Raw genomic sequence first — 23,095 nt, 5'->3', positions numbered from 1 at the left:
TCCAATCCTGGTTGAAGAAGGAGAAGGCAACAAACACGGTAATCCAGTCTAGGTCTTACATAGAGCCAAAACGAAGAACGGCAGCGCAGCAGCTAATGCATAAGATCAACACAAAGGCAGTCCAGAGAAAACCCCACAGTTCCAACCCCCACAGCCATGGATAATCCAGATTAAACTTACGTCCACAGAAGTCTTCCCAAACAGCTCTCAAGGACACACAAATACCCATCAACACCTTACGGACTGCAAGGAACCCCATCTCCCAACCCCACTTTTATTCACAAATCATCCTCCGAACTAGAACCAGCCAACACCCTGTTACGAGCTGAAACCCCTTGCCCCGATTCCTCCTCAGAACTGGAATCAGACAACGCCCACCAGACCTCCTTTCAGCTGAAGCCCTTTGCTGATCTCTCCAATATCTCCATGTTCTATCCAAACCCATAACTCCCCAAGACTCAGCTGGATCCCCACTGTGCCAACCAGAGAACCCCACAAACGTGTCACTACTTGTGGGCTCTTCACAAATGTTCTGAACCTCCCGCACTTTAGTCCGTTTTCTCCATCCTCTGAACTTGTCATATCACTCTCCTCAGTCTCAGACCCATTATTCCCTGCAAAGCCCTCAAATATTCATCATCACTGGATTCCATAAATATTTCCCTGATCCGCTTTCTCTGTTGCTCCTCATCGAAGTCTTGCTCACGAGTAGTCTTTCTTCCCCTCCTAATACTCCCAGTAGTATCACTACTCGAAGACTCCATCACAACACTAAGCAAACAGTAGTAATGGAATGAAAGAATTTACTTTTAATTTTTGGTCAACCACTTACCTTCATTTGCAATTGCTACCTGTGGTCTCTTACATTTCATAGAATCATAGAATCAAAGAGTTGGAAGAGACCTCATGGGCCATCCAGTCCAACCCCCTGCCAAGAAGCAGGAATATTGCATTCAAATCACCCCTAACAGATGGCCATCCAGCCTCTGTTTAAAAGCTTCCAAAGAAGGAGCCTCCACCACACTCCGGGACAGAGAGTTCCACTGCTGAACGGCTCTCACAGTCAGGAAGTTCTTCCTCATGTTCAGATGGAATCACCTCTCTTGTAGTTTGAAGCCATTGTTCCGCGTCCTAGTCTCCAGGGAAGCAGAAAACAAGCTTGCTCCCTCCTCCCTGTGGCTTCTTCTCACATATGTATACATGGCAATCATATCTCCTCTCAGCCTTCTCTTCTTCAGGCTAAACATGCCCAGCTCCTTAAGCCGCTCCTCATAGGGCTTGTTCTCCAGACCCTTGATCATTTTAGTCGCCCTCCTCTGGACACATTCCAGCTTGTCAATATCTCTCTTGAATTGTGGTGCCCAGAATTGGACACAATATTCCAGATGTGGTCTAACCAAAGCAGAATAGAGGGGTAGCATTACTTCCTTAGATCTAGACACTATGCTCCTATTGATGCAGGCCAAAATCCCATTGGCTTTTTTTGCCGCCACATCACATTGTTGGCTCATGTTTAACTTGTTGTCCACGGGGACTCCAAGATCTTTTTCACACGTACTGCTCTCAAGCCAGGCATTGTCCCCCATTCTGTATCTTTGCATTTCGTTTTTCCTGCCAAAGTGGAGTATCTTGCATTTGTCACTGTTGAACTTCATTTTGTTAGTTTTGGCCCATCTCTCTAATCTGTCAAGATCGTTTTGAATCCTGCTCCTGTCCTCTGGAGTATTGGCTATCCCTCCCAATTTGGTGTCGTCTGCAAACTTGATGATCCTGCCTTCTAACCGTTCAACTAAGTCATTAATAAAGATGTTGAACAGGACCGGGCCCAGGACGGAACCCTGCGGCACTCCGCTCGTCACTTCTTTCCAGGATGAAAAGGAAGCATTGGAGAGCACCCTCTGGGTTCGTCCATTTAACCAATTACAGATCCACCTCACCGTAGTTTTGTCTAGCCGACATTGGACTAGTTTCCTTGCCAGAAGGTCATGGGGGACCTTGTCAAATGCCTTACTGAAATCCAGGTACGCTACATCCATGGCATTCCCCGCATCTACCCAGCTTGTAACTCTATTGAAAAAAGAGATCAGATTAGTCTGGCATGACTTGTTTTTGATAAATCCATGTTGACTATTAGCGATGACCGCATTTGTTTCTAAGTGTTTGCAGACCCCTTCCTTAACAATCTTTTCCAGAATCTTGCCTGGTATCGACGTGAGACTGACCGGACGGTAATTGTTTGGGTCATCCTTTTTTCCCTTCTTGAAGATTGCAACCACATTGGCCCTCCTCCAATCTGCTGGAATTTCTCCCGTTCTCCAAGAACTCTCAAAGATGGTTGCCATTGGTTCCGAAATGACTTCCGCTAGTTCCTTCAATACTCTTGGGTGTAGTTGATCTGGCCCTGGGGACTTGAACTCATTTAGAGCGGCCAGGTATTCCTGTACGACTTGTTTCCCAATTTGGGGTTGGATGTCCTCTAATCCCTCATCCACTCCATCTTGCTGAGGTTGAAGATGACTTTCTTTTTGTGAGAAGACCGAGGCAAAGAAGGTTTTAAGTAGTTCTGCCTTTTCCCTATCCCCTGTCAGCATTGCCCCATCTTCTCCTCGAAGAGGCCCTATAGCCTCCTTGTTTTTCCTTTTTCTACTGACATAAGAAAAGAATCCCTTTTTATTGTTTTTAATGTCCCTGGCAAGCCTGAGCTCATTTTGTGCTTTAGCCTTGCGGACCTTTTCCCTACAGGTGTTGGCTATTTGTTTGAATTCTTCTTTGGTTATTTCTCCCTTTTTCCACTTCTTGTGCATGGCTCTTTTGTGTCTTAGCACAGTTAGAGCCGCCGCAAACTCTGTTCCTGCGGGAGCAAACCTTGCTAGCACGTCCCTGACGTCATGAGCCTGTGCCTCTCGCCCCGCCCCTTTCTCCGCCCCTTTCTCTTTGCCAGCGTGGTTTTTCCTTTGCTAGGGCAGCATTGCCCGCATTTTCTCTCAGTTGAATTCTGCCAACTGAGAGAGTATGCTGGCAATGCTGCCCTAGCAAAGGAAAAACCACTCTCGCAAGGAGAAAGAGGCGGAGAAAGGGGCGGGGCGAGAGGCAGAGTCTCATGACGTCAGGGACGTGCTAGCAAGGTTTGCTCCCGCAGGAACAGAGTTTGCGACGGGTCTTAGAAGTTCTTTGGACATCCATTCTGGCTTCTTTGCACTTGTCCTATTTTTTCTCTTTGTTGGCACAGTTTGCAATTGCGCCTTGAGTATTTCACTCTTGAGAAACTCCCATCCATCCGTAACTCCCTTGTCTTTTAGTATCTGTGTCCAAGGAATGCTGCTCAGTGTTTCCTTCATTTTTTGGAAATCAGCTCTCCTAAAGTCCAAAATGTGGGTTTGACTTGTCTTAGTTTCGGCCTTCCTTTGTACCTCAAATTGCAGGAGCACATGGTCACTTGCCCCTAAGGATCCTACCACTTCAACCGCATCAATCAGGTCCTCCGCATTTGTTAGGATGAGATCAAGAGTAGCCAATCCCCTTGTTGCCTCTTCTACCTTCTGGACCATGAAATTGTCTGCAAGGCAAGTGAGGAATTTGTTGGACTTTGTACTCTTGGCCGAGTTTGTTTTCCAGCAAATATCGGGATAGTTGAAATCGCCCATGACTACTACATCTCTTCTCTGTGCCTGTTTGGTCAACTGTTGGCAGAAGAACTATTTGAAGAACATTTGAACTATTTTAGATTGGGAGAGTGAAGGTCTACTAGGAATCTTTGTAGATGTTATAGAATAATATATGCCATTGTATTAAAGGGCATTTTGCTTTAAAAAAATCTGTATTGACATTAAAACAAATACTTTTTCTTCATCTTCTCTTTTTCTTCTCCTTCTCTCCTTCAATAGCTCAGCTTGGAGACTACAGTGCTTCCACCCATCTTCCAGGATATCTTTCAGACTATTGCTTTATACCAGAACAAAATAAAGATTTTATAACCAAAGTGGAATCTTTGCATGAACAGCACAGGTAATTCCAGTTTTCCCCATTTATTATTACATTTTCTTGAAAGATTTGTTGATTACAAATGAATTTCATCTCTCTGCCACTGCTTCACCCATGATTTATTTATTTATTTATTTCAATTACTTATACCCCGCCCTTCTCACCCCCGAGGGGGGACTCAGGGCGGCTTACAGACAACGGATATTTGGATATGATATTCTCTCTGATACTAAACCCATGAAACCTCTTTATACATCCACCCATATAATGAATTTATAGTTTGAAATTTTGATTTTTTTTTTCATTGCATGTGGGAGAAAGAGATCACCTGGAATCTATAATGAGAAAAGGACAACGAACCCAGATAAGGCAACTGTTGGAAAGGCTAATATCAATGGATTAGAGGTTTTACTGAGTCCTGAGGTCCTTTTGAGGATTGCTAGCAGTTAAAGTGAACAGGAGTCCAGAACACTGTGTCCTAAGTAACTTTTTTGTGTCAAGTGTAACCTAAATACAAGGCAGAATGCGCAAATGTAAACTTGATTGTGGCTAATGCAGAACTCCAGTTACCTCATGTAACATTTACTTTCATGTTACTTTAAGATCTAAACTTGGAAAGGTGACCTTTTTCAAATCAATAGTTTTGAGAAGATGGAGTTGGCCCAGCCTCAGTGGACTCCAGCACAGTCAATAAACCTGGGATTTCAAATGTCTCGATGTGTGACTGGCCCAAACTGAGTTTCAAAACAACGGTGTTTGCAATCTCACATTTCAGTCTCACATGATAATCTTTGAAACAAATGCTTTCATTTTGATATAATGCCACATTTAAATTAAGTATTTATCCAGTCCCTTCTGAAATACTGTATTACAGGAATGCACACTAAAATATGTAAAAAAATTAATCATTTCAAACATTTATTTATTTTGTATTCATGATGTGGGTTGCTGACCCCCTGGCTTTGACTTTTGTGACACTGCCCACTTTACCACCATTTGCAATTATCACTAGCTGCCCGTTGAGTTTGATATTATCAAGTGTCACATTTGGCAGCCATAATGTCATCATCTAAGAGGCTGCCATTCTCCTCTTACTTGAGGAGGTTCCTTAGTAATAATCTGAAACGGGGCAGTGAACTTGGATGACAATTGAGCCTCAATTCTGCGGCTATACTTCAGGTATTTCCCCATAACAGAATGAAATTATTATCAGCCTAAGATGTTAGTTCTTGCTATGTTTTTTAAATATATATATATACATTTATTTTTACTTTGGAAGATTGATTTGTGTCCATACATCCCAGGGGTAGCTTTCAGCATCAGCGTCTGATTGTAGCTTCCCCTTTGGAATGTTTACCTGGGGCTTCATTTGTACTCACAATGACCCTAAAGGTCTTATAAAGTACATGTCTGCTTTCTCTTTGCCCCTTATTCAATGTGTGAGTTTCTTATCATGCATCAGCACTGGCTGTTGATGGTATCCTCTAATCAGCAACTATAAAGTTGGGATATCTAGGATTAAGATATAAAAATGCATGTGATATCTATCAAGATCACTCCAATTTATTATGGGAATTTTGATTTTGAACTATCAAAGTACATCATGTTCAGAAATATTCTAGGAACACAACTGGGAACTCAATCACAACACAATCTTCCTGCCTAAAATCTCTTTCTTAGACTTTGACTCACATCACTGGGGTTCCCCTCTGGTGGATAGCTTTGCCAAATGCAACAATAGAAATATAGCTCATATTGCAAAGTGGAAGGAATGAGGCAAGACATCTTTGATGACGATGATTATGATGATGATTTTTTTTTTTTATCGTGTCAGGAGCAACCAGACATTTGTATTACATTTTTAACAAAACAAACAGACAGACAAAACACAACGTTTGCAAGCTTGGTAGTTGGTTAAATGTCCTTTGACCAGTATCTGGCCAGAAAACCTGAAGAGAGGGGGCTAATTAATTTCTTTAGAGAGGCTATTCCAGAGCCAGGGAGCCACCACTGAGAAGGCCCTCACCAGTAAATAAAGCAATTTTATTCATGTAGCTTTTCACTCACTGTCACCACCAATTTTTGGCAGCAGTTATGATGAAACGGGAGTAGAGGAGGGCTTGGTGCATTGCAGTGTAATCTTATCATACTCGTTATAACTCAGAGGTCCTTCCCTACTGTTGTCTTATTTGGGTAACACTGGGTATCAGTCTTTCATATACGAATTTATGAGACAAGACAGGGTAAAGATAATGTGTTCCTAACTATAGTTACAATTTTAAAATTGTATTATTCTCCCCTTAACTTTTTTCTCAGGATCTTTCCTTATTTATGCATGTATATTCATCCAGACATGTTGCATATAAAAAAAGAGAAATGGATAAAAAATCCACCATGCCATAAATATAGGGGAATTTTTTTTTAAATTGTCTCTGAATGTGCATACTGACTGAATGTAGATAATAGCAAGTTTTATTGCCTGTAACTTTTTGTTTCTCTGTAGTGGCCTTAAACAATCAGAAGCAGAGTCCTGCTACATTAACATAGCCAGAACGCTTGAATTCTATGGAGTGGAACTACACAGTGGTAGAGTATGTTTATAGCATCGTTTTTATATTAAGAACAATTTTATTCTGGAACTACAGGGTGAGGCAGCATAACTTCCCTTTTTCAATTTTTTTGCATTTGTCATGACTCTTGCCAACATAGCAGGCGTTATGTTGGCAATTTCTTCCTGGATGTTGGTCTTCAAATCTTGTAGGGTCCTTGGACAGTTCACATAAACACGGGATTTCAAAAAACCCAATTGAAAAAATCACAAGGGGCCAAATGTGGAGAGCGGGCTGGCCACTCCAAATCCACTCAAAAAGTAGACCTCAATGGCAACAGCCCGCTCCTCACTGTTCCAACGCATGATGGCAACTGAACTGTGTCAGGACAAAACTTTATACTCCCGCCTCTCGAACGAGATCACTAGCGCTCCGCTACGTCTTCAACTGACTGAATGACGTGCATTTTAAAAAAGGAAGTTATGCTGCCTCGCCCTGTATATCTGTTGATGGATGGCAGAAATCCAGTTTTGTTATTCTTTTAACTTCCTTTGAAGTTTACTTACTTGATACACCACAGAGTATTCCCACCAAAATGAAAGTGACGTGCCTCAATACAGGAATGTAATGTTAAACTATTGTTTGTTGTCTTAAATGAGTACTGGTTTGCCTCAAAATTAGATATATTGCTATAATTGCTCAATTAAAAACTGATGTGGACCTTTTGGTAGTCATGTGGATATACCATTCAACATTTTTCTGTGTGTTTGTTTTTCTGGTGAATAGCAGATCCTCCCTGTCTTCATCATATTATGAACGGTTTCTTAGAAACATTTATTCAGTTTTAAAACAGAATTGGTCTGTGATAGACTGCTACTCTTTGGATTTATGGAACTAGTTGTGTATGAATGTATTTATTAGCTAAGATAATGCCCATTTCAGCAATTGCTTATATTTAAGATTATATTTCCCAATGAGAGCCACTGGCTTGTTTATATAAATCTAAACTGATTACAGATCAACATGCTGTGGAGGGTTGAGGCATTAATAAGCACTGAACAGGTGTAGACTAAGCAAAGTGACTCCATTCCATCAGTATTCCCAGATACATTTCATTTTCTTTTTTCCATAAACACCAACAGGGAGAAATTATGTTGTCTATTTATACCACATGCTGTCAACCCAGTTTTTTTTTCTGAAGTGAGCAATGGGCAGCCTTTTTCTTTCTAGTTTGCCAGGGACCAGCACTAAAACTGTGCTCACTGAATACAATTGTTTCTTTCTTTCCTGGAAATTTGCCAGGGTCCAATAGCCAATGGCTCAGGAACTGGCACTACCAATTTTTGGCAGCAGCCATGCTAAAATGTGATGAAATGGGAAAAGGGAAGGGCTTGGTGGCTTGTAAGTTTCTCGCAGGTGGGAGCTGGAGACAGAGATTTGTATGTCATGAAGTCAAAACCCAAAACTTTCATTCCTGCAGCATAGAGGTATTTCATGATTAAGGAAAGAAGAAATGAATTCTTTTGTTTTGAGAAACTTATTTCCTTCCTCAAGCACACTAAACACACATATATAGCTCCTGTTTGCAGCCGGTTGAAATAACATATTTACTTGAGACCAACGCTCACTTTTTTGCCTAATTGCATTGCCAAAATTGAAGTTTGCATTCGTTTTGATGGCACATAAACCCACCTGCATGAAAAAGCATGAAAGGACCCAAAGCCGTGAAGCCTGGAAAGGGAGGTGGCGGCGAAGAGGCTGCTCCTGGTGGCCGTGGCTTCAGGGCTTCTGGTGCCCAGAAAAGAAAGAGGAACACCCTGCTAGCAACCCATACATTTCTGTTGGATCTTGTCTTTGCCAGCCTCAGCCTGATGGAGTGATGTGGCTTCCCAAATGGCCTCATTCACTCTGCCCACCTCCCTGATGTACTGTGCCTTTGCAAATCAATTTTTTTTTGTAATGCACATCTTCAAAATTGAAGTGAGCATTACATTCGATGTTGAATTATATTTGAGTAAATACGGGTACATCTGTTTGGACTTTGGGAATATTTCCTTATGGGCACTACTTGCTTTAGTAGATTTTTCTCATACCTAACAATATCATGCATAGTATTGAAGACTGAACTGCAATATGTATTGACAGCCATGTTACATGCAAGAAGTATGTGTACTGCTTAGTACAACATGAGCAACTGCAGTGTTCACCTCGTTGCATAAATAATTGGGTTGTATATACCAAATGCAAAGATAGTGAACTCCTTTCTTCTTCGCAAATAAAATATGGAAATTACAATTAGTAGATTAGGATTCCTAGTACTTCAATTTTCAATTTACTGACATTTTTCTCATGTGTGTGTGTGTGTGTGTTTGTTTATTTTTTAGGATTTGCATAATCTTGATCTTATGATTGGAATTGCTTCAGGAGGCATTGCTGTATATAGAAAACTCATCTGTACAAGTTTCTATCCATGGTAAAATGAACGTACTTTATCTTATGTGTGAATAAAACCAAAAAAAGTCTGAATTTTGAAATTATACATTTCACCTACAATAAAAACAGAAGTTATAAACTAGGTTTTGAACTCCAATTCCCAAATCCTAGCCACTGGCAATACTGCATGGGACTGATTGAAACTGAAGACCAAAACAATTAGAAAGTATTGGATTGAGGAAGGCTGGTAATTAGTGTGTTGTGATATGAGTAAATTTAAGCAAATATTCCTCACATTTATTCCTGTCTCCTTGGTAAACTGTCATAATCACTCCCATCTTCCTACGTTCTTCTATGTATGTTTGACAGGAGACTTGAATGCAAAGCAAACAGAACAAAAATGAGATGAATAAAATCACATTTTAATAAACACTAGAAACATTTTATAGGAGCACAAGGGAAACTGGGCTTAGACATTTCTTCAACTCTGGAAATCTGGGAAAGCAATACATTTTCCTTTTTTTTTTTTTTTTTTGAGCTGCAAAATTGCATTTAGATGGTGCCCAGGAACCCTTGATTCTACTGGAGTCTAACTGGTCACAAGAGTGAACAGTGGTGCCCTGTGGTAGATTTGAATGTAAGACTGAAGGAAAGCCTGGTAGAAGAAGCTGTTAGAGGTTTACATTGCTCCACTGATCATATAGGATTTCGACCACTGTGTCCATATTGCCCAGCAATACTTGTTTTGTTTGTGTGCATTTTACAACATTACTTAATTTAGCTTTCTTTCCAGGGTGAATATAATAAAAATTTCTTTTAAACGAAAGAAATTCTTTATTCAGCAGCGGCAAAAACATGTGAGTATAGCTTCACAAGGAATGTATGGATTAATCTTGTCCCAGGTTTATTATTTTCTTGTGGGCCTTACTTCCACTATGTAACTTTAGTGGGGGAGATAAATAAGAAAGTGGCCACAAACAAGAATTCTGATATTTTATTTCAGTCCCACTGGTGATGTTTTAAAAAAGACTTTTATAGAACAGAGCAAAATGGGAATTAGAATTAAGAATAAATTAAAATACCTGGGAGTAATAATAACAAAGGATTTAAAAGAAATGGAAGAGGTAAATGTAGAAGCATTGAGAAAAGTTGTTCAAAAATTAATAGAATATGAAAATATACATTTATCTTGGGTTGGAAAGATAGCATTAGTAAAAATGAAAATACTTCCGAATATAAATTTTGTATTTAGAATGCTGCCACTTCAAATTACAGAAGAAGAGCTAAATAGATGGCAACAAATGATAAATAAATATTGTAATGGTAGTAAAAGAAATAGATCACACAAACAGTTATGGTACAGATCGCAAAAGAGGGAGGATTAGCACTCCCTAATATTAAAAAATATTATGAAGCGAGCAGATTAAGATTGGTTATAGAAGGAATGATAAAAAAAGAGGGAGTAGATTGGCTAAGAAAGGATTCAGAAAAAGTGGAGGAAGAAATTTGGAATATATTTTTTAAACAGTTTACGAGAAAAGAAACTAGGGAAATTAAAAACCCAATGTTGAGCAATATATTAGAAGTATGGAACAAATATAGGAGAATGTTAATAACGGATGGTTCAGTAATAACCCCAATTGTACTGGAAAAGAAATTTCCAATTTTTTTTAAAGTAATGGATAAAAAGTAGAGGAGCATGAAAATTTGAAAGGAATAACTAGTAAAGTATATAAGATAATAAGTGAAATAAAGAAAGGAAAAACAAAAAATAACACCCTCAAGGAGGTCTGGGAAGAAGATTTAGAGATACAAATAAATGAAACAGAGTGGCAACAATTATGGAGACAAAGACATCTAAAAAATTTATCAATACGGCTTAAAGAAAATTATTACAAGTTAATATGGAAATGGTACCTAACAACCAGTAAGAATAGCAAATATAAATAAAAACTATTCAAAAAATTGCTGGAGAGGATGTCAAGAATCAGGAACATATATACATATGTGGTGGCAATGTAAATATGTAAACAATTTTTGGGGGAAAGTATTTAGAGAAATAGAAGATATAATGAACATTAAAGTAGAAAGAAGTCCTAGTATAGCTTTATTATCATTATATAATAATAAACAATTGGAAAAAAGAGGATAAAGATGTGATAACTAATTTATTAACCATAGCAAGACTGCTTATAGCAAGGAAGTGGAAAAGAGAAATAAATATACAAACAGAAGAGTGGTATGGAAATTGGCAATAAATGACAAGCTGACATGTATATTAAAAGTTAAAAGAGGTATATGGAAACAAAGTGATTTTGATGATGTATGGAGAAAATTTATTGAAAAAAGATTTAAAAATAAAGAAGGAAAGTTACCTCTACAAGAAGAGTTGAAATTTTGAACAGATGATATGTAAAAGCTGTGGTTTGGGAGGGGGGAGGGGAGCACAGCTGTGAGAGATAGATAATATGTATAAGCAGAAAAATTAACACTAGATGCCAAAAGTATGGTAGGTTGTATTGAATAATATGTATCTGCTGTAAAACAAACAACGTATAACAAATATTTATATATATACAAATATATATATATATATATATATATATATATATATATATATATGGGGGTGTAACCTTCATCATTTGCAGTTACCAAACACAATGTTTTTTTCCGCCCTTCTTTGAAGAGCCATGATGCTAAAGTAATATAATCTAATGAGTATTGCAGTCAATATGAGTATAGTGCACACTGTGCATTGTGAAATTGTGTATGTTTCATTATAACTATACAAATGCCTAAATATCATAAAGGCACTAGATCCTCTCTGATCTTAGAAGCTAAGCCAAGTCAGCTGTGTAAGTTAATATATAGATGGGTAGACCAACAAATTGCAAATGCTCTATATGTCCATACAAGTTGACCTCATGCATAAGTCAAGGGGAGATTTGGGAGTAAAAGTATGGATTCTGAAATGACCTGTGGATTTGTTGAGAATAATTTCACAAAGAGGGGAGGCCATTACCCCTGGCCATGCATTCAGAAAGGGTTTTGCCACACTACCCAGAGAAGGGGTTCCTTTTTTGTGATAAACATTAAGGTGTGGTATTAATTCTTATCAAAAAGGGAACAACCCCCTTCTCTGACGTTTCTTAGAGCTTATTTGAGGGAGGTGCCAAAGAGCTGCTGCGGCCATCACCGTTTTCCCACACAGGCGTTCAAAAAAGCCAGAAAAAGCACCATGGCTGGGAGGGTGCAGGGATTCTTTGCTTCTTTTAGGTTCTCCCAGGATGGAATAAACTCTCACATTTCATCATTCTACCCAAAGAAAGGGGTGGTTTCTTTTATATATGAGTTAAGGTACAGTACTTACAGTAACCTGAGGATACGTTGACCCAAGTTTTTTTGGGATTATTTTTACTAAAATATTTATACTTACACATGAGTATGCACAGTATATACTGTATTAGAGGAAAGAACTGATAAAACTACCTATGAGTATTCCTTGCCTAAGAAATTCCTATGAAATACATGGAATTGCCATAAGTCAACAGGGGACTTATGGCAATACATACATACACCTGTACACATACACACAAACCTATATAAAATCCAATTAATATATAAATGAATTGAAACAGTAAATAACATAATTTGCAATACAAGGAATCATAAAGTTGCAAGAGACCACATGGACCATCTGGTCCAACCCCCCTGCCATGCAGGGAAAGCACAATCAAAGCACTCCCTATAGATGGCCATCCAGCCTCTTTTTAAAAACCTCCACCGCACTCTGAGGCAGTGAGTTCCACTGTTGAACAGCTCTTAGTGTCTGTCAGGAAGTTCTTCCTTAATCTTTTCTTACGTTATTGATTATTGTTACCCACAAAGAAAATTCTACAAAGATTACTCCGGTTTGAAGACCAAAATTTGCTTGCAGTCCCTAACATCCGGACTTATCATTTGTCATCTACTAGGCATAGAGCTTTCTCGATCGTAGCCCCTTTATACTGCTTTCATCGTATCCCACACAGTTGCATAGGAGCATTGCTTGTTGCATAGGAGCATTTCCTAGATATCTCATAGTTCTTTGGCTATTTTTTCCACTGTCGTATTGTTCTCTAATATTGCATTTCCTATCTTCCAGTTAGTAATCCTTCTTTATTTGGAGATCCAAACTTATTAATGCATGGCCTGAGCATCTTATTACCTCTATTCCGGTATCTAGTACTTTGGGTAGTACCTGTTGTGAAACAAAGAAGTAATCAATTCTAGAAAAATTTTGATAGGCTGTTTTGATGGGCTTTTCTCATTTCCCTTTAACATTCTCCAGATATCGACCATATTTTTATTACTTATTATTCTACTTAGAGTTGTTCTACTTTGTGTGTTCCCTTTTCCTTTCTTTGTGTGGTGGGATTTATCCATTTCCATTATTCCATTAAAATCCCCTCCTAAGATCAAGTACCCTTTTTGTATTCCTTCTATTTCTTTAAATATTATTTCATAAAATTCTGCTTGGTTAGTGTTTTGAGCATATACATTTGCAAAAGTGAAATCCTCATTTCCCATTGTCCCTTGTATATATCTTCCTTGTTCATCTTATCATTGTTTCCTTTATATTGAAACCACATTGATTTTGAATAATAATTGCCACACCCCTCAATTTGGATGTTCCATATGATTTTATATATATTACAGATTCATGCATCTTAAGCTTGTTCACCCCCGGTTTTGATTGATGGGTCTCTGGTAAGAATACAAAATTAGCTTTAGCTTTATAAATCAAATCTGCAATGCTTTTCCTTTTATAAACTGAACTCAAACCTTTACAACTCAAAGATACAATCCCCAAGTGTTCCCCTATTTCTTTATCATTCTACTTTTACTCCTACTTGGCTGGTCCCTAATGTGTGCTCTCCCCTGTTTTACCTCCCTCTCCCTCCCTTCCCACCCTTCCCTTGTGAAGTGTTCTTCTACCTCTATTCCTTTCCCCCCACTATGTTCAGAGACCACTTGTCTCAAACCTGGTTTACTCCAAACTTCTTTGTGGGGTGGGGGGAGGGGGCCCATCCTCCAGGCAAGTGCACCCATTCCGATATCATCCAGGGTATTCTTATAATGCCTTAACTACTAGGGTTGAATGTTTTATACTAAGTTAGTTAGTACTTCCACAGTCTCTTTCCTTCATGTCCAGGAGCAGGACCACCTTAAAAGAATGTGGGAATCAGATTATAATAAAGTAATACACCCTCAAAATTGGAAAGGAATGTGGAATATGTGTATAGTAAAAATATCTCAATAAGAATAAAAGAGAATTATTACAAAGTGGGGTGCAGATGGTATCTCACACCAGTCAGATTAGATCAAATGGATAAGAAACACTCTAAGCAGTGTGGAGGGACTGTCAAGAAACTGGTACGTATATACACATGTGGTGGTCTTGTAAATCTATTCAAAAATTTTGGAAAAAGGTATTTCAAGAAATAAGAAGAATCACCCAAATAGAGATAACAGGAATGCTGGAAATAACACTGCTAGTGACAACGTTAAAATATCAAAAGAGCTAAAGGAATTAATTGCCAATCTGGTAACAGCAGCAAGAATGGAAAGAAGGAGGGGAGTGCCAATTGGAAGAGTGGTATAGGGAGAGCTGGGATATTGCAATAAACGATAAATTAACAGGTAGTATAAAGATTAAAAGAGGACTACTGAAAAAATGATTTTGGGAAGATATGGGGGAAATTGATAGAATATGTATATATAGAAGGTAAGGGGAGCAAACCTGTAATAAAAACAACGGAATTTTGGAAATAAGTAATGCAATTGGCTGGTCTAGGGTGAAGGGTCAGCACTAGGTGATTGGACAAAATGTAACAAAGTGGGAGGATGATATATTATAGGTATTAAGACATATATGTTCTGCATATAATTTGTTAAGGGCAAGTGATAAATATAAGAATGTTTAAATACTGAATATGTAAAACTTGCAATAAATAAAAAGTTTTTTTTTTAAAAAAAGAACAAAATTGAGAGCAGAGACATATCAAGAAAAAGATCTCAGACAGGCCCCTACATTGGCAGTCTTCAGAAAGAATTTGAAGACCTGGCTGTTCCGATGTGCCTTTTCCAATTAGGAAATCTCCTATACCAAGTCCCAGAAGCACTTTATTAGAATTAAGATTGCCGCATACTGCACACTGCACTTGCCTTATAATACCTACATATCACCTGTCACATCAGCACTTTTTAATCCTGTACCCTTTACTCTGGCCCGGCCTAGTTTTATCTTGTTTGATGTACTGTTTATTGCCTGTGGTTTCATTGTTTTAATAGTGCTTTAATTGTTTTAATTTGCTTTAAGTGTATTGTTGTGTTCTTTATTGAGGTCTTGGCCTTTGTAAGCCGCATCGAGTCCTTTGGGAGATGCTAGTGGCGTACAAATAAAGTTTAATAATAATAATAATAAAATTAGTAGATATTCGAAGGTGGGTGAGCTGAAGAAATCATTGTTTTTAAGTTGCTGCTGTGATAATAATCACTACCAAATGTTTTTTATTTTCCTAAGGAATTATTTATTTATTTTATTATGGAGATTTCTATGCCACCTTTCTCCAGGACAGATTGAAGGCAGCTCACATCATATTTAAAAACATACATACAAATAATTAATTTTGAGTGTATCAAAAATATTTTAGGTGACTTTAACTTACAGATCTAGAAACATAAGATGTTGCAGCTTTATGCTACTTGAAACAGTAGAGGAAGCAATATGTTGTTTGTTGCCCTTTTGTAAGGCAAAGCAGGTGTTTAATTAAGCAGCTGTTAGAAGTATTTTGTGCTTATTTTTAGTACCTATATTTCTTATTGCAGAGTGAATCCAGGGAATACATTGTTGCCTTCAATATGTTGAACTACAGAGCATGCAAAAACTTGTGGAAATCTTGTGTAGAGCTTCACACATTTTTCCAGGCAAAAAAGATGCTACCTCAGGAAAAGAAATTACAATCCCATTTTTGGACCATGGGTTCTAGAACACCAACTAAGTGAGTACCTTCTTCTAAACACTCTAAATATATATCTACCTTTCTGAATCATTTAAGTGTTACTGTAAGGTACTGATTTGGTAAGCTTGTTTCACTATAGATTTCTGGTTAAATTTCTAGCATGTAGAAACCTCAATATTGTACCACAGGAAAAGAAAGGCATATTTATTGGAATTGGGTGAGGCCTTTTGGATACCAAAAGAAATCATCTTTAAAATACAGTGTGTTTCAAAAAGATGGACCTGATTTGACACCACCATATCTCTGCAACCACAGATATGGGCATAGAGTTTCAAATGATTACTACTGGATGCCTCTCTTAGCACACAAACAATCTCTAGCCTCAGTCATTGCAATATGGCAGCCCCATAACATAAGGTCTAATTAGATATTCTCCATTTGTGGAGTTATTTTTTAGATTTGTTTCTGGTTAGCAAAACTTGATTAACTTGATAACTCATTAAACCATTTGCAACTCTTTTCTGTAATTGTAGCGTTACTATCATGAAATATTCTGATTTGAAATGGGGTTCATCATTTTGAAATACCCTGTATTACCATCTGTTGAACTTAACAAAACCGATCACTGGATCAAGTGTCATGCAGATTTGGATTTCAGTCTTAATATCTATTACTTTGGCATAGAAACTTTTAAATAATAGCCGATTAATGAAACCAGATTGTTTCCCCTCTCAGATTTCATTTGCTGGTTACCTGGATGCTCAGTATGTAGCTATTTTGTACTTGAAATGATCAAATGGGATGGAAATAAAAAGTGTTGGAGCATCATATTACTCTGAGAAAGTGAGGTGTTTAGGACTGTGCTAGTTTATCATTTAATCCACATGAAGACTGGGTATTTTCAGATCATTTAAGTTGATTTTGGTGAATCCATTAAATTTATTGAATGTACTTAAACGTCCAAAAAAGTGAGATTGCCAAACTTGTGCCCTTTATTCAAGGTAAGACATAATTAACTATAATTAATTCTGGGTATTTTGGGATTCAGGCCAGAGCAATTATTGCAGATTTGGCATCTGAGTAATAAGGTGAGATTCCACTTATAAAAGAGGTTAATAGTTGTTTGGCTTGAATCTGGATACATTGTTAGTTATAGTCTCTACATTTTAGGGATGATGCATATTTGTTTTTTCAGGGTTGTATTTATCAAATGTAGGGCATGATGATTGCTAAGTGTTTAATTCTATTTGTGATTACGGTATGCTGTTCTTTCTTTGCTTAGTCTGCTCACATAAAGTAGTTGTACCAGAATAAAAGCTGAAATAAGCTGTGCTCAACTGTCAGACCAAGATTGGCTTAATAGTGTGTTTTAAAATGGTGAAGAGGGGTTAAGGAATAGCTGTAGCTGTATTCCCTTAATGATAAGATCAGTTGTAAAACAGGACAAATTTCTCAGGAAAAAAATTAAAAAACGGGAGCCCCCTGGTTATGAACAAGATTAAACATGAGCCAACAATGTGATGTGGTGGCAAAAAAGCCAATGGAATTTTGGCCTGCATCAATAGGAGCATAGTGTCTAGATCTAGGGAAGTCATGCTACCCCTCTATTCCGCTTCGGTTAGACCACACCTGGAATATTGTGTCCAATTCTGGGCACCACAATTGAAGAGAGATATTGACAAGCTGGAATGTGTCCAGACGAGGGCGACTAAAATGATCAAGGGTCTGGAGAACAAGCCTTATGAGGAGCGGCTTAAGGAGCTGGGCATGTTTAGCCTGAAGAAGAGAAGGCTGAGAGGAGATATGATTTTTTTGTCGTGTCAGAGCAACCAGTCCATTATATATTACATTTCTAACAGAACAAAGCAAACAGACAGAAAAATACACATCTTGTGAGTTTGGTAGTTGGTTAAATGTCCTTTGACCAGTATCTGGCCACTTGGAGTGCTTCCGGTGTTGCTGCAAGAAGTTCCTCCATGGTGCATGTGGCAGGGCTCAGGTTGCATTGCAGCAGGTGGTCAGTGGTTTGCTTTTCTCCACACTCGCATGCCGAGGATTCCACTTTGTAGCCCCATTTCTGAAGGTTGGCTCTGCATCTCGTGGTGCCAGAGCGCAGTCTGTTCAGTGCCTTCCAAGTCGCCCAGTCTTCTGTGTGCCCAGGAGGGAGTCTCTCATTGGGTATCAGCCATTGGTTGAGGTGCTGGGTTTGGGCCTGCCACTTTTGGACTCTCGCTTGCTGAGGTGTTCCAGCGAGTGTCTCTGTAGATCTTAGAAAACTATTTCTAGATTTAAGTCATTGGCGTGCTGGCTGATACCCAGACAAGGGATGAGCTGGAGATGTCTCTGCCTTGGTCCTTTCACTATTGGCTGCTACTTCCCGGTGGATGTCAGGTGGTGCAATACTGGCTAAGCAGTGTAATTTCTCCAGTGGTGTAGGGTGCAGACACCCCATGATAATGCGGCATGTCTCATTAAGAGCCACATCCACTGTTTTAGTGTGGTGAGATGTGTTCCACACTGGGCATGCATACTCAGCAGAAGAGTAGCACAGTGCAAGGGCAGATGTCTTCACTGTATCTGGTTGTGATCCCCAGGTTGTGCCAGTCAGCTTGCGTATGATATGGTTTCTGGCACCAACTTTTTGCTTGATATTCAGGCAGTGCTTCTTGTAGGTAAGAGCACGGTCCAGAGTGATTTCCAGGTATTTGGGTGCGCTACAATGCTCCAGTGGGATTCCTTCCCAGGTGATCTTCAGAGCTCGGGATGCTTGTCTGTTCTTGAGATGAAAGGCACATGTCTGTGTTTTAGGTGGGTTGGGGATCAGCTGGTTTTCCCTGTAGTAGGCAGTAAGAGCACCTAGAGCTTCGGAAAGCTTCTGTTCTACCAACTCAAAGCTCCTTGCTTGAGCAGTAATGGCACGGTCATCAGCATAGATGAAACTCTCTGTCCCTTCTGGCAGTGGCTGGTCATTTGTGTAGATGTTGAACATGGATGGAGCAAGCACACTCCCCTGAGGCAGGCCGTTCTTCTGTTTCCGCCATCTGCTTCTCTGGCCCTGGAACTCAACAAAAAAGCTCCTGTTTTGTAGCAGGTTTCCTATGAGGCGGGTGAGGTGGTAGTCCTTTGTGATAGTGTACATTTTTCTCAGGAGGAGGTGGTGGTTCACAGTATCATAGGCTGCTGACGGGTCTATGAAGACAGCTCCTGTGATCTGCTGCCTTTCAAAGCCATCTTCTATGTGCTGAGTCAGGTTCAGCACTTGCGATGTGCAGCTTTTGCCTTTCATGAAGCCAGCTTGCTGTGGAATCAGACATGGGTCTATTTTTTCCGTAATTCTATGCAAAATAAGTCTCTCCACAACTTTGTAGAGGTGGCACAACAGGGAGATTGGTCTGTAGCTTTTTGGGTCATTACGGTCTTTGCCTGGCTTCAAGATGGCGATGACTCTTGCTTTCCTCCAGATTTTGGGGATCTGACAGGATGCAGTGCAGTTGTTCATCAGCTCCAGCAGCCAGCGCCTTGCTTTGGGACCAAAGTTCTTGATTTGTTCCATCCGTAGATCATCCAGGCCAGCTGCTTTGCCATTTTTACATTTATTGAGAGCCATGTCCAATTCAATAGGTGTAAAGAGTTCATGGAGGTTGTTGTTCTCAATCTCTTGTTGTCTGGCTATTGGTTTCTTTCCTACTTTGGTGGCAAGGTTGGGTTTCCCGTTCTTCAAGAGTTGGTGTGCTATCTGATCTGCCTTTATGTTGGCATGGGTATTAGTTTGTGAGGGGTCATTGCTCAGACGTCTCAGCAGCCTCCAGGCCTTCTGGCTGCTCCTGCCCATGTCGACCTCTGTGATCAGTTTGATCCACTGTTCTTTCTTGGCTTCAGAGATGGAGGACACAATGCTCTGCGCTGTCTAAAGGGTCTGCTCACTAAATGGATCTTCGTTGTGGAGCCTGTAATAGTTTTCCAACAAGGCAGCTGTTTCAGGGGTAATGCCCTGGAGGTAGTTGGTTCTGCAGCCTCTCGGTATGGAGGCCCGTGAGCAGGTTTTCACGATTTCAATAAAGTGCTCGTATTCCTCAGGGATTGGCGCAGCCGATGTGATCATGTCATCTAACATGTCTGAGAATTTAGTCCAATCTGCCTTTCTGAAGTTGTATCTTCGTTTAAATCGAACTTCCTGAGGCCTTATTGTTGGGAACAGTTGGCATACTATTGGTCGGTGCTGTGTGTTTGGAATTGGTGGTCCCACTGATTTAGTGCATTGCTGTACAATGCTGTCACTCACAAATAGGAGGTCTGGGTTATAACCTTGGTGCCATTTCCCGCTGTTGTAGGATGGTGGGAGCTTGCTATCATGGATGAGTGATAGTTTGTGCAGTTCAGACCAGGAGAGGACAGCCTCTCCATTTTTATCTTCTTGGGCATAGCCGCATACGAGATAGCCCCATAGGAGATATGATAGCCATGTATAAATATGTGAGAGGAAGTCACAAGGAGGAGGGAGTAAGCTTGTTTTCTGCTTCCTTAGAGACTAGGACGCGGAACAATGGCTTCAAACTACAAGAGAGGAGATTCCATCTGAACATGAGAAAGAACTTCCTCACTGTGAGAGCCGTTCAGCAGTGGAACACTCTGCCCCGGAGTGTGGTGGAGGCTCCTTCTTTGGAAGCTTTTAAACAGAGGCTGGATGGCCATCTGTCAGGGGTGATTTGAATGCAACATTCCTGCTTCTTGGCAGGGGGTTGGACTGGATGGCCCATGAGGTCTCTACCAACTCTTTGATTCTATGATTCTATAGGTAATGTGGGCTTGTTCTTCAGCTGAATTTGTATGTAAGTTGGAACACCCCTGTGATTGTTGTTTTGCAGTCTGTGCCCCTGTTTAAAACATTTAACCTCACTTTCTATCCTTGCGACTTTTGAATTTTGAAAATTTAGACTTCTCATGGAAACAAGGATTGGTGATAAAGCTTCAGTGGAAACACCTTTTCCCCCAGAACTCTGCCAGGACTGAATGTCTCTTTCTTGGGTTGGATTTCCTTTTACCTAGTGTTGTCTCACCCCTGTTCTTTACTATGAGTTGTATGTAAGTCAGGTGTCCGTAACTAGAGGAACTGCCTGTAATGGAAAAATGAATTGTAGGCTGCTGTCCTGAGAATCAAATTACTACAGAAGCAGTGGTTGGGAACTCTCTTTTCAAAGTTCTTGCCAAATCCCTAAAAAGATAGAGGGGGATGCTAAGGAGCTTTTCAGATCAGCTTGTGATATGCCATGGAGGTTTACTGTTCACGCACAAATACTCAGATGTTGAGATAGTTCAGCTGACAGGGCTCTACCTTGCACTTGTGTATTCTGCCACCCTGCAGTATCGTCACATTCTTCTGTTGCCTAACTTGCAGCACCTATAACTTTGCTGTTCTCCTTTGGTAGCTGGATGGTATGCTGGAGCAGGGTGCACTTTTATTTATTTATTTATTTATTTACTTCATTTGTATACCGCTTTTCTCAGTCCTTAGGCGACTCAAAGCGGTTAACAACAGCAAAATTTCAATGCTAAACACCACAAAAACAGTTAAGGGACAGTTAAAACAGTAACATAATAAACAATTAAGCATCAATATAACAACTCATTAGCGTTTCATCAGTAGAATCAAGATCCAACTTCATCATCCGTTATTCCGTATTCCTATATTCATTACACTGCCTAAATCAAATGCCTCCTCAAACAAGCAGGTCTTCACTTTCCACTGAAATGCCAGTAGGGAGGGGGCCAATCTAATATCTGTAGGAAGGGCGTTCCACAGCCGAGAGGCCACCACTGAGAAGGCCCTGTCTCTCATCCCTGCCAGGCATGCCGGTGTTGAAATTGAATCCAGACAAGACAGAGGTACTCCTGGTCAGTCGCAAGGCCGAACTTTACATAGGGTTACAACCTGTGTTGGATGGGGTCACACTCTCCCTGAAGACGCAGGTTTGCAGCTTGGGTGTGATCTTGGACTCATCGCTGAGCCTGGAACCCCAGGTTTCAGCGATGACCAGGGGAGCATTCGCACAGTTAAAACTAGTGCGCCAGCTGCGCCCTTACCTTGGGAAGCCTGACTTGGCCACGGTAGTCCATGCTCTAGTCACATCCCGTTTAGACTACTGCAACGCTCTCTACGTGGGGTTGCCTCTGAAGATTGCTCGGAATCTTCAAATGGTCCAACGATCGGCAACCAGGATGCTAACAGGAGTGGCACTCAGGGAGCATACCACTCCTGCTGCGCCACAGACACAGAATGTCGGATAACGAGTTTGGATTCTGATTTCATGGATGAGACCTGATGGATTTGTTATATTGATGTAATGATGTATTGATATTGATGTTTAATGATTTGTGATGCTATTGCTTTTGAATGCTTAATGATTTTGTATTGTGTATACCTAAATTGTTGTAAACCGCTCTGAGTCGCCTAAGGGCTGAGAAGAGTGGTATACAAATAAAGTAAATAAATAAATAATAAATAAATAAATAAAACTTGTTTTGCACAATGTAGTTTCTTTACATAGTCTGTTATTTCATTTCAGATCTAATAATCAGTGTTGCAGAAAAGTAATAGGTGGCATGATTTGGAATCCATCTTTGAGGAGATCGTTATCTGTTGAACACCTAGAGACCAAAAGCCTTCCTTCACGATCTCCTCCAGTTACGCCAAATTGGTAAAGTATAGTTTGGATCTTTCAGAAAATGAAAGAGGACTGAACCAAATATATTGATTTTTATTTTATTTTTTTGTCGTGTCAGGAGCGACTTGAGAAGCTGCAAGTTGCTTAAAAGAAAAGCATCCTTCGGGAAACTATGCTTCCTTCTTTTTAGATGAGGAATCTATTCGTTTTGTGACTGGTTCTCCAATAATATATGGCTATGTTTATACAGGGTGAGGCAGCATAACTTCCTTTTTTCAAAACTTAATAAAACCCATTGTATGAATCAGATTTTTTTTTATAATGTAGGCATATACCTAAAGTTTTGTTTTATGTAGTTTTGAAGATCAAATTAGGTAGGTGACGTCCCCCATTCTCCATACACTGAGTAAACCGATTTCTGGCGTTTGTCATTACTCTTGCCAGCATAGCAGGCGTTATGTTGGCA

At 39.7% G+C, this 23,095-nt stretch overlaps 1 protein-coding gene across 5 annotated transcripts in view; it reads left to right on the top strand.

The window, feature by feature from the left end:
- Positions 1 to 23,095, top strand: part of PTPN3 (protein tyrosine phosphatase non-receptor type 3) — a 147,575-nt gene that overhangs the window by 63,193 nt on the left and 61,287 nt on the right. For 3 of the 5 annotated variants that reach the window (XM_060781441.2, XM_060781442.2, XM_060781440.2), the window contains 6 exons: positions 3,885 to 4,005; positions 6,485 to 6,572; positions 8,915 to 9,003; positions 9,757 to 9,820; positions 15,834 to 16,006; positions 22,531 to 22,662. In XM_060781441.2, the coding sequence (XP_060637424.2) occupies positions 3,885 to 4,005; positions 6,485 to 6,572; positions 8,915 to 9,003; positions 9,757 to 9,820; positions 15,834 to 16,006; positions 22,531 to 22,662 (667 nt within the window). Of the gene's footprint in view, positions 1 to 3,884; positions 4,006 to 6,484; positions 6,573 to 8,914; positions 9,004 to 9,756; positions 9,821 to 15,833; positions 16,007 to 22,530; positions 22,663 to 23,095 lie in introns of those variants that run through there. The other 2 variants (XM_060781444.2, XM_060781443.2) reach the window with 2 other exon arrangements.

This window comes from Anolis sagrei, chromosome 6, assembly GCF_037176765.1.
Source record: "Anolis sagrei isolate rAnoSag1 chromosome 6, rAnoSag1.mat, whole genome shotgun sequence".
NCBI classification, from domain to species: Eukaryota; Metazoa; Chordata; class Lepidosauria; order Squamata; family Dactyloidae; genus Anolis; species Anolis sagrei.
Note: the sequence above shows the minus strand (reverse complement) of the source record. Positions and strands in the feature narration are given on the sequence as shown.